The 16,791-nt window shown below is 31.3% G+C and overlaps 2 protein-coding genes across 2 annotated transcripts; one reads left to right on the top strand and one right to left on the bottom strand.

The window, feature by feature from the left end:
• Positions 1-373: 373 nt before the first annotated feature.
• On the bottom strand, positions 374-553 carry EAF01_003553 (uncharacterized protein; the record flags this gene model as incomplete). The annotated part of the gene is made up of 1 exon (XM_038911807.1): positions 374-553. One exon carries the CDS (start codon positions 551-553, stop codon positions 374-376), a length of 180 nt encoding a protein of 59 aa, XP_038773042.1.
• Positions 554-2,071: 1,518 nt separating this feature from the next.
• On the top strand, positions 2,072-4,903 carry EAF01_003552 (uncharacterized protein). Its single transcript, XM_038911806.1, has 3 exons — positions 2,072-3,277; positions 3,387-3,573; positions 3,732-4,903. The coding sequence occupies exons 1-3, from the start codon at positions 3,258-3,260 to the stop codon at positions 4,356-4,358; spliced, it is 834 nt and encodes a 277-aa protein (XP_038773041.1). The 5' UTR covers positions 2,072-3,257; the 3' UTR covers positions 4,359-4,903.
• Positions 4,904-16,791: the final 11,888 nt, after the last annotated feature.

Here is a 16,791-nt window from a genome sequence, read left to right as displayed (position 1 = left end):
CCTCCTGTTGCTCTCCGTTCAAATTTAATCTCCTTAAATCTCCCAGATCCCGATATACTTCGTACGATTTATCAAATCCCCGACGTCTTCCCAGAGAATGGGCATTATTCCTTTCCTTTCGATGGTCAATGATAAATCAATAACGAATCCTTTCATACACTTCAACCGATCCACCAAGTCCAAGAAAGAGAAATCTGGGGAAAGACGGCACACAATTACCTTTTTTCCATATTATCTCCAATATACCAATTGTATTGATACATTCTTCATTTATCCTTTTCATTTGTGTATTAGTGATAAATATCCTTCCCCCCTGCATTCGGTGATTTTATTAGTCCTGCTTAACCGCTGAGGTGTCGAAAAAGAACTCATGTTACGCCACAGCCGTGAAGGGATCAATCAACAAGACCTTGAGGTTCTTGTCGTGTTTTGAGTTTGGGGGGAATTGAAGAATCTTGGGGATCTTCCGCGGCAATGAACTTATTTGTCCCGACCGATCCCTTTCCTGTTTCTTTGCCATTGCAAATGCATCCACATCCACATCCACATCCATATCCATATCCATCTCCAACCTTGAAGTGCCGACATATGCTAATGTAGGGAAGCAGGATTGGATATATTAATCGGAGACTCCTTATGATGTGGACTCAAAATGGCCACTCAAGCTCGTATTAATACTACCAGTAGCCTACAGCCTTTCAGAACCCAGTCTTTGATCAGTTGTTATTTACGATTCCTTTATGTTGATTCAATCAAGTCAATTCCTTCTTTATCATCTTCCTTCGAATGTTCCATACCATACCATACCTCCGTCTCAGTCTCAGTTTCCGTCTCAGTCTCTCCTCTCCTCTCTTCTCTTCGTCTCTTCCCTTGTCATCGAAACAAAGACTTGATTTATCTCCTCTATGCCATTCCGCCTTATATCGTACCACTCATTGGATCATACCGGGGTACATTCAAAACAGCATCTTCATTTGGGTTCCAAATGATGAAGTCATTTCTTGGCAATTTTGGGGCATTCTCCTTTTTTCTTTCCTCACTGCTTATTACTGCTCACTAATCAACTTTTCTTGTACTCGTATCTCGATCACGATTTCTTCTCCACCAACCTTAGGTTACCAATCTTTACTCCACATTCTCATCCCAAAAGAAATACTTCCATCTCGATTTATACACCCGATGGTCCTTGGCATCCAAACAATGAGATCACATCTTCTCTCAAGCATCGCGCCTTCAATTGTCTAGAAGCTGCTTAAATCCATCCGCTCCATCAGCTCCATCCCTCGTACACTCACGGGGCCAGCCTACTCTTCCGCCTTGATTGCGGAGCCCAAATACCTTATCTACGATGTACTTACTACTTACTCTGTATGTACGAAGGGCTCGTATCACAAAGCACCGACTTTGATCTGGAACTCCTTTCGACAAGTGACAATTGAAGAAGGGAAAGAAAAGGCATCAGGTTGTCAGCTTTATTCCAACACAACCAATTCTTTCATCATCATCCGATCTTACATATTCCTTACACAATCAAAACCCCATTGGATGGATGTTCCCTTTTCCACACTTCGTAAGACCCAGACCCGATATAAGGTTATTCCCCCAAAGCACCAACCCACTTAGCCTTACCTCGACTTGATCATGTAATCATCTTTACACCAATTTCTAAAGTCCGAATGAAAGCCTCAACCCGGCCCTTTCGCATTTTGCATGCATCCATCTCTTCCATCCATCTCTTTCCCAACTAAAAGGCCCTTTATGCCAAACAAAAATTCTCAAGCAAGAAATTCTTGACAATCTAACCCTCTAAATATCTAGTGCCCATCCTCTAGTGTTTGTCTAGAACAGCCTCCTCCCATCCAATCGGCATACACCTGCACTCCCGGATATTTACTTGAGAACTAGAATGAAAGTATGCATCTCCTCCCGTCTGTGCCTCTAGGACTGAACGAAGAACGTCATTGGGAACCCGAATTAAGGTTTTGGAACTTGATGCATAATTAGAAATCAACATCCCTCGTGCCGTATCGTACGTGCACACGAAGATTGATCCATCCATACTTACATTGCACATCCAATAACAATATATACATATAACTATAGATATATATATTTCCGTGTCCTCATCATCTTTCTCATCAAACCTCTGATTTCATCACCATCTATCTCATCACCATCTAATTCATGAACATACAAAGTAATCATCTTTCCCAAACTCTCCTGCCAAGTAATAAAACCTGCACCAATCGACCTACTACTCTGTAGGTCCCAACAACACATTCCCAGCCCGGCTATCAACCCAACCGGTATCCGTCCATCCCGACTCCAACCCCTCCCTCCCACAGCTCTCCTGAGTCTCCTCTCGCTCTCGGAATCTACGGAATTATCACTTTTGTCCATTGTTTCATTTCCGACCCATCTCAAAGCACAGAGACAAACAAGCCAAGCGCATCTCTTAAAAGCAAAGACAAACAGAGAGAGAAAGTTATTTCCTTACCTATCTTACTGTTGATCTATCTCCTGTTACCAATTTCTTCATCTCGCATTATCATCAGAAATATCAAATACAGTACATACAAGAGAGAGAGAGAGAGAGATATATACACACATAAAATAAATTATCCTAAGGATCTCTCTGAGAATAATCGCAATATCTATATTCTCTTATATCCGCTGTATCTCCTCATTACATATCAAGCATATCAAATCCAAGTACCGAATCGAGTTCGAAGAAAAAGAAAAAGAAAAGAAAAGAGAACGACTGCCTGTGTGAAAACGGATTCTTTCATTTTTGTACCTTCTTATCATTCTTCGTCGAGGAGAATCCGTGAGGATTGCTTTTCTTTGTTGTGTATATTGGGATACATAGGTATATATACTGAACTGCATACGTATACATTGCATACATACATACATACATATATACGTTTATTTTTTACTACTACGACGACGACTACTACCTACCACCAAAGTAAACTTCTTCGGCGATCGACTTTGTTTGTCGGATTGGGATTGGGATTGGGATTGAGGTTCCTTTATTTTATGTCCTTCCACCCGAGATCTTTTCTGAAGTGTATTGGGAACGATATCAATATCGACATCGCTTTCTGAATTGGGGTTGGAATTGAAATCGGATTCACAACCGCATTGGGAATTCGGGATTGGGGACATTGATTTGGGATATTCATATCCATATTCTTATATCTCATTTTTGTTTTGTTTATTTTGTTGATCGATTTTACATACATATACCAGCAATGACACGATTACTATCCAGGTACAATGATCTTTTTCTTCATTCTCTTTACTTCCCTACTCTAATCTATCCACTCCCCTCCCCCCTCCCCCCTCTCCATCTCCCCACACATCTATCTAACACCACCCAGAAGCTCACTTACCTCATCCCGCTCCACAACGCTCCTAATCGCCTTCTTCTCTCTAACATCTAATACCCTCTCGTCAATCTTTTTTCACCAACTCCCCGACGAGCCGTTCCATCTCGCGGTTAATTATGGATTGTATCTACATTTTGCAAATGTGATGAGTGTTTTTGGTGTTATTGGGGCTTTGAGGGTATATATTTGTTTCTTTCTTCCTTTCTTGCTTCTTCCACGCTAGAATTCCTCTACTCTTTACATTTTCAATTTTGAGAATCGATATTGATATCACTGGATACTTAAATCGAAAAATCATTTGGAAAGAAAGAAAGAAAAAACTAACAACCCCCACAGAAACACTCCCTTTCCATCCTCTGTTTCTCAAACTATCTCCTCCTCGACACCCTCCTCAGCGCCATCCCCCGTCTGCTCCTCCTTACCCTCCTCTCCAACTCCTCCTCTATCCTCTGCACCCCCTCCTCGACCACCTCTCTCGATTTCTCCACCATCACCCAATCTCCGCCCCTATCGCAAAACCCGCAAGAAATAAGTCTCGCTTCCTACACCATCTCGACCAGTATCCCCGCATCATCGCACATCGCATCTTTCGCGGATTTTGTAGGCAGGACGGGAGGAGATGATGGATGGACTGAAAGTGGTTGTAGGAGGATTATTACGTTGGGTTATATCATGTTGATTGCGGGGGTTATGGCAGCGATGGGTCTGCAGGTTTTGGGCGCGCTATGCGTGAGGGATTATGCGAGGGGGTTGTTTGTGAATGAGGAGATGGGGAATGATGGGGAATGGGAAAGGGAGGTGGGGGATAGGGAGAGAGAAAGAGAAAGGGTGGATGTAGAGACAGGGGAGAAAGTAAAAGTGGTGGAGAGGGAAGGGTTCAGATCGCTTTTGGTGTTGGAAAGTGAGAGGGGTGAAGAGTTTAGGAGGATGACCCCGATTTTGGAAGAGAGGGAATATTTTTAAATGATGGGAGTGATGGAAGTGATGAGGAAGTGGCAGCAGAAGAAGACTAAATGAAATGAGATGAGATGAGAATCTCTATTCACACACATACACGAAGAGTACATCTCCCACAGATATGAAACAAGCAAGCAAGCCATCAAACGAGACAAAAGGACATGAACAGAAAAGAAATGACGAAATTGTGTTATACGAGAGGTGGTGGTGGAATAAGTCGCAGATGGATGATGAACGAGATACGAAGGAAGCGAACTTTTGAAGTTTGGATTGGGCTTGTGTACAGCGATATTATGGAGGAGCATAAGCATGAATGAACGATGCATAAAGTATGAATAAATATGGGGATAGGGGTGGGGACAAGGCGCTCGTTAGATACCATTACTACTTATTATTATTACCGATACCATTGGGGATAATGACGGAGATGAAGGAGGAGATGAAGGGAGAAGATGAAGGGAGAAGATGAAGGAGAAGATGAAAGAGAAGAAGTGTAATAATGAAATTATTGCAATTATGCTACTCGTAGATGGAATTATACTAAGATTACGTGAATAAGTGAAATCATTGACATTAGTGTTGGATAATTATACAAAACTTCGTGTTCGAGTAGAGTACTCGAGTAATGAATGTACTATCTAGTCGTACATCGTACATCTCATCACATCAAATCGGGTTAGATCAGGTCTCTGATTTGTAAAGATAAATAAAAATAAAAAATCTGGTTACCTAGTTATTTAGTTACCTAGTTATCTAACTAATAGCTACGAACGGAGTAGTATACTACCTGAGTAATTATAATAGAAGATAGAGGATGAAAGATGAAATATAAAAGATGAAAGATAGAATATGAAATATAGAATATAGAATATAGAATATAGAATATAGAATATAGAATATTATATAACGTAGTTTATTAGTGAATCGATTATATTAATAGATCAACTACTTTTATCTCGAATTATTATTCTATATTCAATATATATTTTCTTTATAATTAATTATAAAAATTCATTTTAAAGAAACATGTATAATCTTAATTATTCAAACTATTAAATTAAATAAAAAATTATCAATTCGAAAAGTAACTCAATTTTATTATATACTTTAAATTATATTAAATAATAAAATTCATTATAAACCTAATATAATTAAGAATTAATTAAAAAGTTATAATTTGATTGAATTAAAAGAGAAGATACTTATTCAATATATTTTTAATATAAATTTGAAAGGTTTTCTATTTAAATTTAAGAATATAAAAGATATAATGAATTATATTCTCAAATTAAAGAATACGAAATATATCGGAAAACTTTAAATATGTTGATTTGTAAAATATTGAATTGAATTAAAGATATGTTTTAATTATATTTATAATTTTCAAAAAGCTTTTTACAAGGATTTTAAGTTTATTGAAAAGTAGTTTTAATTAGTTATGAATATATAAATGAAATATAATATTTTAAATAAAGATTTCTATAATTCCGATAAAACAAGCTTTATAATAGAAATTATATATATAGTAATGGTTGTTATTAGTATTAAAAAATATAATAGAAGTAAATCTATATAGTTAGGCAATCAAGAATAGATTATAATAATAATATATGAAAATGAAAAGGGTAAAACTATTCCTTTATTTTTAATGATTTAGGAATAGATTTATTTCTTTAATTGATATATCGAAATCAATCTTTCTATAAAATGAATTATCAAATCTATATTTAATAGGTAAATAAATAATGAGATAGATTTAAAATGGTTGAAATACTTTAATAAATATATTAAGAATTGAAAAAAAAAATATCGAATATTAGTACTGAATAGATATAAAAACTATAAATTAATAGCTTTTCAAATATATTATAAAGAAAACAATATTATATATTTATATTTATTATTATATTTAAGTTATTTAATTTAATTATTTGATATTAATTATTTTAGTAATCTAAAATATTCATATAGTAATTAAATTGATGGATTTATTAAAGTATATATTAATTATATTTTGAAGATTGAATTCTTTATAGCTTTTAAAATTGTATATAAGAAATTAATTATTTTTCAGAATATAAAATCAAAATTCTAAAAAACAAATTTAATTCTATTCAATCCTAAAACTATATTCTCGAAATTAAATATTTAAATTTGTATATTTACTCCCCTTTCTTTTGATCTAAATTAATAAATCTTTTAAACTTTTTATAATCCAATTGAAGCTTTTTTTAATTAATATTAATTAAATTTTAAATAACTTATTATTAAATAAGCTTTTTTATATTTATATTTGAAATTGTATTAATTTTAATTAAAGATATAAAAAAATTAGCTTATAAAAATATATTTTTAAATATAAAGAATTATATACTTTAAATAGTAAATGAAATATTAAATAAATATTAACGTGATTTATTAGTGTACAGGTTATATCAATATACAGATTACTTTCATCTCAATTCATTCTTTCAAACTCATATTATTCAACAACCATTAAATTAATTAATTAAAATTATAAAAATTATAATAATTTAGGATTTATTATATTATCTTAATAAGTTTTTATATTATATCCAATCTTTTTATATTTACTACAACATTAATTAGAAGATACTTCTCTATTAAAATTCCTTTCTTTTTAACATTTATTACATTGAATTTAAATATCAATCTTTTACTAAAATAATATATCAAAAGCTTTTTATTCAATAAATACTCCTTCTTAATATAATTAGATTTTTTTCACACATCAATATTTACTTAATACCTTATTCATTACTCGAAATATACGAATCTTTATATTTAAAAGTATATTCTTATAAGCTAATCTTTTTATACCTTTAATTAAAACTAATATAATCTCAAATATAAATATAAAGAAGTTTGATTGATATCAGGTTATTCAAGATTTCATTAAAGTTGATTAAGAAAAAGCTTTAATTAAATTGTAAGAAATTTAAAAGATTCATTAATCTAAATCGAAAGAGGAAAGAATAGATGTACAAATTCAAATATCTAACTTTGAAAATACAATTTCAGGATTAAATAATATTAAACCTATTCCTCGAAATCTTAATTTTATATCCTAAAAGATAATTGATTCTTTATATATAGCTTTAAAAACTATAAAGAATTCAATTTTTAAGATATAACTGATATATACCTTAATAAATCCATTAATTTGATCATTATATAAACATTTCAAATTACTAAAACAATCTATATCAAATAATTGAATTAAATAGCTTAAATACAATAATAAATATAAATATATAATATTATTCTTTTTATAATATACTTAAAAAGCTTTTGATTTATAACTTTTATCTCTATCTAACATCAACATTTAATATTTACCCTTTCTTTGATTCTTAATATACTTATCAAAATATTTCAATCATTCTAAACCCATCTCATTATTTATTCATCTATTAAATCTAGATTTAATAATCTAATTCATAGGAAAATCGATTTCAATATACTAATTGAAAAGATAAACCTATTCTTGAACTACTAAAAATAAAAATTTAATTTCATCTTCTCTATTATCATATATAATCACTATAGTCCATTCTCTATTACCTAATTGTATTATCTTACTTCTATCATTTTGTTCAATATTAATTATCATTATTCCGGGGTATATTATACTCATTATAAAGCTTATTTCATTAAAATTATAGAAATTATAATCGAGAATACTATGTTTTGCTTATATATTCGAAACTAATCGAAATCATTTCTTAATAAATTTAGAATCTTTACAAAAAGCCTTTTAAAAGTTATAAATATAATTAAAATATATTTTTAATTCGATTTAATACTTTACAAATTAATACATCTAAAACTTCTCAATACACTTTACACTGTTACGGGAGCTGCCTCTAGGGTCACGTGGAAGTGGCTAGAGATCTCTCGAGGTGGTTTAGACTAGACTTCAAGTAGGAATTCAATAAGGTTGTAACTGGTTGCAATTCTCGTAACTATAGTAATGAAACTAATGATTGTTCTTGAGCACGAAGCTCTACATTGTAATGAAACCCATTCCCTTATATAGACCTTCGTACTTTGATCGAATCGTCAAGTCTACTCGACTACTCGAGTCGACAAGTCGAATCGACTTTCCTTCACGTGACACTTGTCCTCGTGACCTGGTAAGGCTACCGCTTATTTAACCTGTGCTTACTAGCTAATCTGTAACCGTTGTGCAACCTGTGCCTACTGTGGGGTAGGTGCCAATAAAAGATAGGTACCTATCTTTTAATCACTGCTTATTTATTCGGTTACCGCTATCTTTAGTTACCCTTTAATTCAACTGTCCCTACAGTGCTGTTTTCGTAGGTCCCAACACCAAGGCCTTAGGTTTATCTTATAATCCATGTTGCGGTGCGGGTACCTCCGTAACATACACTTCTCAATTTAAAAATATAATTTATTATATCTTTTATATTTTTCAATTTAAATGAAAATCCTTTTATATTTATATTAATTATATATTTAGAAATAATATTCTCTTTTAATTCTAAAAGATTATAAGATTTAGGTTAATATTTAAAACAAAAAGTAATATTATTAATTCTATATTGTAATATTATATTCAAAATATTATATATCTTTACAATTTTTTGAATACTTGTTTTTTTGTTTTTTTGAATAGCTTCAATAATAAGGAGTATATAGGCTTTTTGATTATTTAAATTCATTATAAATTATTGATAAAAACATATATTGAAAAAGAAAAAAGTAAATTGAAATGAAAATGATTTGTATATTGATATGACTTACATACTAATAAATCACGTTAATATATTAAAAAAATCTAATTATATTAAGAAGAAATGTTTATTAAATAAAAGGCTTTTAATATATTATCTTAGTAAAAGATTAATATTTAGATTTAATATAATAAATATTAAAAAGAGGGAAATTCTAATAGAAAAGTATTTTCTAATTAATATTATAATAAATATAGAAAGATAGATTATAATATAAGAATCTATTAAAATAATATAATAGATCCTAAATTATTAGATTTTTAATAATTTTAATTAATTGATTTAATTATTATTGAATAATATAGTTTTGAAGTAATAATTCGAGATAAAAATGACTGATCTATTGATATAGCCGACCCACTGATAAACTACGCTATGTATATATTTGAAAAACTATTAATTCTTAAGTATTAAGAGCTCGTTCGAATCGATTTTCTGTCACGGATCGGCCTCAATCGCAATTACAATCGCTCACATGCGTATGCGCGCATGTGCACGATCACGTGTATATAGCTAGTATATAGATACGCTCCATAAACGCTTTGCTCTTGATTCTATAGTTGTAGATTCTAAGGATAAATTGTATCCTGCTCTTGTAGTTCTTCTACGACAAAGTGTTACATTTTTTAGGCGATGTAGAGCTATATTTATTAACAATATAGACCTAAATGAGTATTTACCGAACGCTAATATAGCTCAACAATTTATGTTTCTAACAAAATTATAAAAAAAGTGTTTTATCGAACGCTATGTTCGACTATAAAAAGCTACGAAATGTAAGTCTATAAGATTTGAAAATTTATATAACAGCCTCGTTAAATCTGTAATATAGCTTTAACTAGTATTTGTTAATATATTATTACTTTACATTTTATAGGCTATAAATTCCGAACCTATATTTACAAATTTAGACTAAATTATTAGTCAATATATTATTTTATTAATAAATTAAAAAAACGATTCGAACGAGCTCTAAGCTTTAAGATTAAAGATAGATAGAAGATAAACAAATAGAGAGATAGATAAATAGATAGATAAATAGATAGATAAATAGATAGATAAATAGATAGATAAATAGATAGATAGATGAATAAATAAATAAATAGATAGATAATAATAAATAAATAGATAGATAATAATAAATAAATACTCGATATCGTTATAAATAAATATGAAACTTAATTTTCAATAAAAATATCTCCTAAAGTTATAATTATTTAGCGTTTTCGAAATTCAATATTAATAAAATCAATATAATTATTTTATTCAATTTATTTTTGATAGACATAAAATATATCAAAGTATTCTATATTGAGATTTCAAATCCTTATAAATAACATTAAAGAAATAATATAAAAATTAAAATCAACTTTAAAAAGTATTATTTTAGATCTTAATTTCAAAGAATTAAGGTCTAGAAATTAGTACATGTAATTTCTATATCTTTAATTATTTAATTTCTCAAATAATTAGCAATTAAATACTATTAACGTAGTTTATTAATATATAGACTATATCAGTATATAGACTACTTTTAAAAATATACTAAAATCAAGATTCTCTTAATATTTATATTTTAATAATTAATTATTGTTTTTTGAAAAGAAATTATGAAAAATCGTAATAAAAATAGAATATATATGATATTTAGGGTTTCTTTTTAAATAATTTATTTTAGCTCGAAATTGTTATACTTTATATTATAAAAACTCTTTCTCTTTAATAACTTTAATAATAATTAGATTTTTGAAAAAAGAATTAGATTTTTAGAATTTTAAAAAATTAGGTTTTATATAAGAAGTTTTTTGAAAATTCTATTAGTTAATAAAGAAAGTATATAATTATAGTAGTAGTAGTAAATTCATAATCGATTCGATCTATATAGCTGTACTAAGATTATACGATGCGCCTGTATATGATTCTAATTAAATAAGGTAGATGGGAAAAAGAAATAAAAACCCATCCCCTTCTAAACTTCCCTATTAAAACCTATAGACAATCTCCTAAGTAATCCTTTCAAATTCTTCGAATTGTCTATATTATAGATCTATTATATTCAAAAACCTTCCTTTTATTAAATCCCTCAATATATTTATAAAAACCTTATACTTTTTATTCTATTATAATAGTTCTTTTTTTCTATTTAATTCCTTTCAAAATATTATAAAAGCAATAATTAATTATAATGTTATATTCCTCTTAGAGGATTGTCTTTATTCTTTAGTATTTCAAGTTCTTTAGGAATTCTATTATAACCTCTAATCTATTATTTATAAGTCTTATATTTATCTTCTTTTATAATATATCAATAATATATAATTTCTTTTTAAAGCCTAATATCTCTCATTTCCTTTTCTTTTATTAGATTACTCTATTAATATAGAATATAATATATTAGAGCCTATTAAACCATTTTATTAATATAAAGAATAAAACTATATTATAAAACTAAATAATTGAATAAAATCGAAATAATAAATATAATAATATTGAAATATTATTACTTTAATAATATACACTCTGTATTAAAGGGTTATTATTTCTTTAATTATAATTAATAGTATATTATCTATTATATAAGATAATATTGAAATTAATATTCTGTCACAATATACACGTGATCGCGTCCGATCGAGCTAAGTACAATACTAAGCTTCTGTTACGGAGGTACCCGCACTGTAATATGGATTATAAGATAAACCTAAGGCCTTAGTATTGAAACCTATGAAAACAGTATTGTAGGAATAATTGAATTAAAGAGTAACTAAAGATAGCGGTAATCAAATCAATAAGTAATAATTAAAAGATAGGTACCTATCTTTTGTTAGCACCTATCCTACAATAGGTATAGAAGGGATAGTGGTTATAAATTATCTAATAAGCATAGGTTAGATAAGCAGTAGTATCATATAAATCATAGGGCAAGTGTTACATAATGAATAGATAGGATAGGTAAGCTATCCAGGCTATTTATAGATAGATAGAATAGACAGTCTATTCAGACTATTCAGACAAAAACGAAGGTCTATATAAGGGAATAGGTTTTATTATAATATAAAGCTTTATACTTAAGAATAATTATTAGTTTAATTATTATAATTACAAGAATTACAATTAATTACAACCTTATTGAATTCCTACTTGAAGTCTAATTTAAACCACCTCGAGAGATCTCTAGCCACTTCCATGTGACCTAGAGGCAGCTCCCGTAACAGCTTCAAGCCGATCGTATATATAACTCTATAGTATACTTTCTTTAGCTCTATAGCTTTTAATTCTAAGGTTGATCTTTAAACGTTTATTAAGTTCGTTACATATTCTAGTTTATTTAATTATACTATACTATACTATTTTATATTCTTAAATGAAATTTATATGAATATTAATCATTAGAATCTAGTGAATAGCTTTAATTCATTAGCTACTATAGGAAAACTTAACTATACCGGACTGAGATATATCGGAATCTCAAATATACTCGAATAATTTCCTCATTTGAACACTTTTTATATGATGATACTGGATTTTTAAATATACTAGAATACCAAATACTTTTTTTATAAATCCGATATAAATTTTAGTAATCAATCTGACTAAATAAGCTATATTTTAAATGAGTAAGCTTGAAAGACTATTATTATATAATATTTTCTTAAAAATATCAAAGTTTAAAACTGAAATCGAATATAGATTTTAATTAGAAAGCTTGAATCATCATTTTTTATACCGGAATCTTCTTTATATCGAATTTCATTAATCGAAAATTTCAATTCGATATAATCAAGTTCTTCTATATATTATAGTTATAAGCGAATACAGAATATAGTAGCTCTAAGTAAAAGTAGAAGAGACTAGCTCTTCTTATAGCGTCTATATAAGACCTATAACTTCCTGTAACTTAGCTAGCTCTTTAAACAGAATATAATATAGACATTTAGGACCTACGAATACTATAAGCACTATATCTTCTCTATTCTTCTCGAACTAACAAAAATAAAAAAAATAAAAAAATAAAATATAGATATGAAATTATTGATATTATTAATAAAATAAGATATTTTATATTTGAATATTCTTATAATAGCTTCTTTTAATAGCTTTTGATAAGGATTGAAGTTAAATTTCTTAGAATTTTCGAAAAAAAATTATCAATTTATTATATGAGAAAAACATTAATAGTTAAAAATTCTAAGCTTTCTTGATTAAAAGATTATTTAAACCTTCAACGAAAATATTGAAAAATAAAGTGAATATTTTTTGAGATTTCGATATATTTAAATTATGGATCTTGAAAGTTTTAAATTAATATATAATTAATTGAAATAATTATCTTATATTTTAGTTTCTATGAGAAAATATAAGTTTCATAAAGATTATATTATAAAACGTTACGACGTATAGTAAGTAGGTTTTAGAACTCTTATATATGTATATGTAGATTCCGTATAGTAGTGGTTTATTAAATATTAAGTTATACATGATTGGAATTTCATGAACTCTTATTTTTTGACAGTACTAGTGCTGATTATATTTCTTTTGTTTGATTTTATTTCTTGGAAATAAGTGAAAGATATGATTTATGTACACATCTAGTATTCTCTCTCTTCATCGCTTTCTGCGCACACAGACAGACGGATAATAGATAGGGAAGTGAAGTTCGTGAATGGGGAAATGGTGGGTGGGTGGGTTTAAGTAGGAGAGGAGTTGAGAGGAGAGTTGAGAGGAGTGAATGAGTAGTGAGTACTGGTTGTAGTTGAAAAGGAGGGAGAAGGAATCTGGAAGTGTAAAGGAGAGAAGAAAGAGAGAAAAAGAGAGGAGATAATGAATAGAAATGGCGATGAGTAGATGATAAGACGAGGTGAGGTGAGGTGAGATGAGATGGTTGACGATCTCAAGGGAGGGGAAGGAAAAGAAAGGGAAGGGAAGGGGAGAGAGGCCGGATGATAAAAAAGGTAAGATACATCTTCAGATTTAACATCTGTGCACATTTCGATTGTCTAACTTTGAGCCTCGTTGAACTTTGTAGACAACTTCATCCTTGAATGTCGCTAGATTGTGTGTAGTTTCTGGAAGTTGTGAATCTATGTATTTGGGGTTCCTTGATATGGTCGTCCGGCACCGTCATAGTATCGATATGGTTTGTGGTTTGGGTTCGTGAGTGAAAGCTCCCTAAAACCCAGAAAGATAGAGAAGAGTGAGAAAAGTAAGAGATTCGTCAATACACGAGAGATAGTAACTCCGCTAGGAAGGGGGGAAGAAAGGATATGATGCTCGATAACGTACCTTCTAGCAGAATCCAAGCATCTCAGGAACCTCACATCAACTTCAAAGCAAGATATCCACACATCACGATGATGATGAATTCACCACTCGCAAACCCCACTAGGTGGTTGAATTCATGGTGGGGTAATAATCCGATAAGTGCAGATTTGTATTCCCTCGTGACGATAAGAAGTCATGAACTGGTGGGAGACGAATGTGGATAATGTGCATCGAGTCAAGAATCCAAAATATATACCTCACTGGGAGGCAATGCGGAATCAATATCGAAACCTCGTTATTGGATTCAGATCTGGATGATGGAATGATCATTTGAGAGACACATTGCCATCTTGACTTCTCTCGCCTTTGTACATGAAGCTCTCGCATCTGATACAGTATATAAGCTCGAATTGTTCCCTTCTTCTGAAAGTATCCTGAGTGTAGCAAGTTGCAAAGTACGTATCTTCACTCATCACCGATTGCACATGAAATCGGGAATTCGAAAGCTCTAGTACTTGTAGCCTATTTCATCCCAAAGTGACGGGTTAGAAATAGCGTTTTACATGAATGCAAAAGTGTGACTACGATTTCCTGTGGGAAGAGCCGAGTGAATGAGGGGGATGTTGTATCAAAGTTTCCCTACATAGTACAACAAACCACACCAACCCATCTTGACCAATGGTGGGGTGCACTTGGAAGGTCTTACAATCTGCAGATGCGTGGCGTGCACTGCATTGAGAAACCGGTATCGAGTTGGGTGTGATTGATCATTGATGGCCCAGGTGTGGGATGCATATATACTGCAGTTTGGTTGGGCCACCTTACAGATTTTGTTGTTTGTCCCCCTTCTATGCTTTCAGTTTTCAGCGGGAATTTCCAATACCTGTGGGAAGGTATGATTGCCAGGTGATGCTTTTATTAGACGCAATATTCAACCGGGCTTACCGGCATTGGAAATGTTTTACTCTAGAATGATTGAACTTCCAGTATTGTAGCAATAGATTGGTCATATTCAATAGAAGAACTGTTTCTCAAGAACATGTTTTGCAATATCGGTAGTTAGTATAAATTTCTGCATCTTTCCTCTTGTCTGTGCTTTGCTATTTCTCTAGATTTCGACTCGGCTGTTGAACTTTGAGGATAGGATGCATGTAAGAAAAGTGTTCGGAGTTGTGCGAATAATAAAGCAGCAGCAAGATAGATAGGGTGAGCATCCTTGTAAAAGGAGTGTAGTGCGTGTAGTGCGTGGGTGCGATAAGGAACAAGATATTTTTATTCTTTTTGGAAGATTATATATTGAAGGAGTGAATGACTCCCTGTAAGTATTCGACATATCAAGCAAGACCTTCTCACTAAAGGATTTTCAACTCATCCGTCAATACCGACCCGTACGCGAAGACTTTGTCTCGCCATGAAAAATCATATTCAACCCATTGCGGATAGGGGTAAAATTGATGAATGAGATCTTCATCTCTCTTTCTCTCTTATGAACCCCACGAGAAACCTCGGAACTAGACAACTTCATCCAGATAACCCGAGACTTATTCAAAGGTTGTCGCCTGTGGCTTGATCACCGACATCTAGAAAACAAATCATGCAAGGATTATCCGCATATCGCGCTCAGCGAAATTGGAGTCCCCCTGTTGGTTGCACGTCCGTTGGAATTGGTGGTGGAGCGATTGAGTTGATTCGATGGATACAATCGCCAGGTGCTTGATGAAGAACAGAAGGTAAGAGACGAGCATTTCCTTTGATAAACATGGTTTGTCAGTCAAACTCCAAAGGGTTCAGAATTATACTTTGGGACTGTGTGAAATCAAAGACATAACGTGCACACTTTGGCGGGTTATCGTACGGTCGGAGGCTCTAGGTGTGTTCCATTGAGGAAACTTGTTCGATAGAACAGTGGAAACTCTTAGAGACCCAGAGAATAGTGGAGGAGACCAAAAGATGAATGTGGGGTGTAGCGAAAGAAGCTATCGCCAAATAACGAATTTGATACACTTTGAGGGTTTGGATAGTCCGTGTAGATTTGTGGAGGTCATTTTAGAAAAGATTAGGGCCGAGTAGTAAAGATTGACGAGGGAGGTGTGTTAGCATCAATCGATCAATCATCAATCAATATTGAAGCTCCGAGGACGGTTTCATCAATTTGAGGGATAAATGGGATGAATGTCTGAGAACTTGGGAAGAGATGGAACAACATCTAGAACTTCCGACCAAGACTTAACCATGAGGCTGAATCGAAGTTATATCTCATGATGAGCCAAGTGAGTGATACACTGTCACCACCATTAATCCTGAAGAAATGAAAATCAGCCTTACACATGAAAATAGATGATCAAGCTAGGTCATAATGACCCTTATCAACGGCTTTTCCTGTACAAACCCATCTTCAT

This window comes from Botrytis porri (assembly GCF_014898465.1).
Source record: "Botrytis porri strain MUCL 3234 chromosome Unknown BPOR_004, whole genome shotgun sequence".
NCBI classification, from domain to species: Eukaryota; Fungi; Ascomycota; class Leotiomycetes; order Helotiales; family Sclerotiniaceae; genus Botrytis; species Botrytis porri.
The sequence above is the reverse complement of the archived record's forward strand: the minus strand, read 5'-3'. Positions and strand labels throughout refer to the sequence as shown.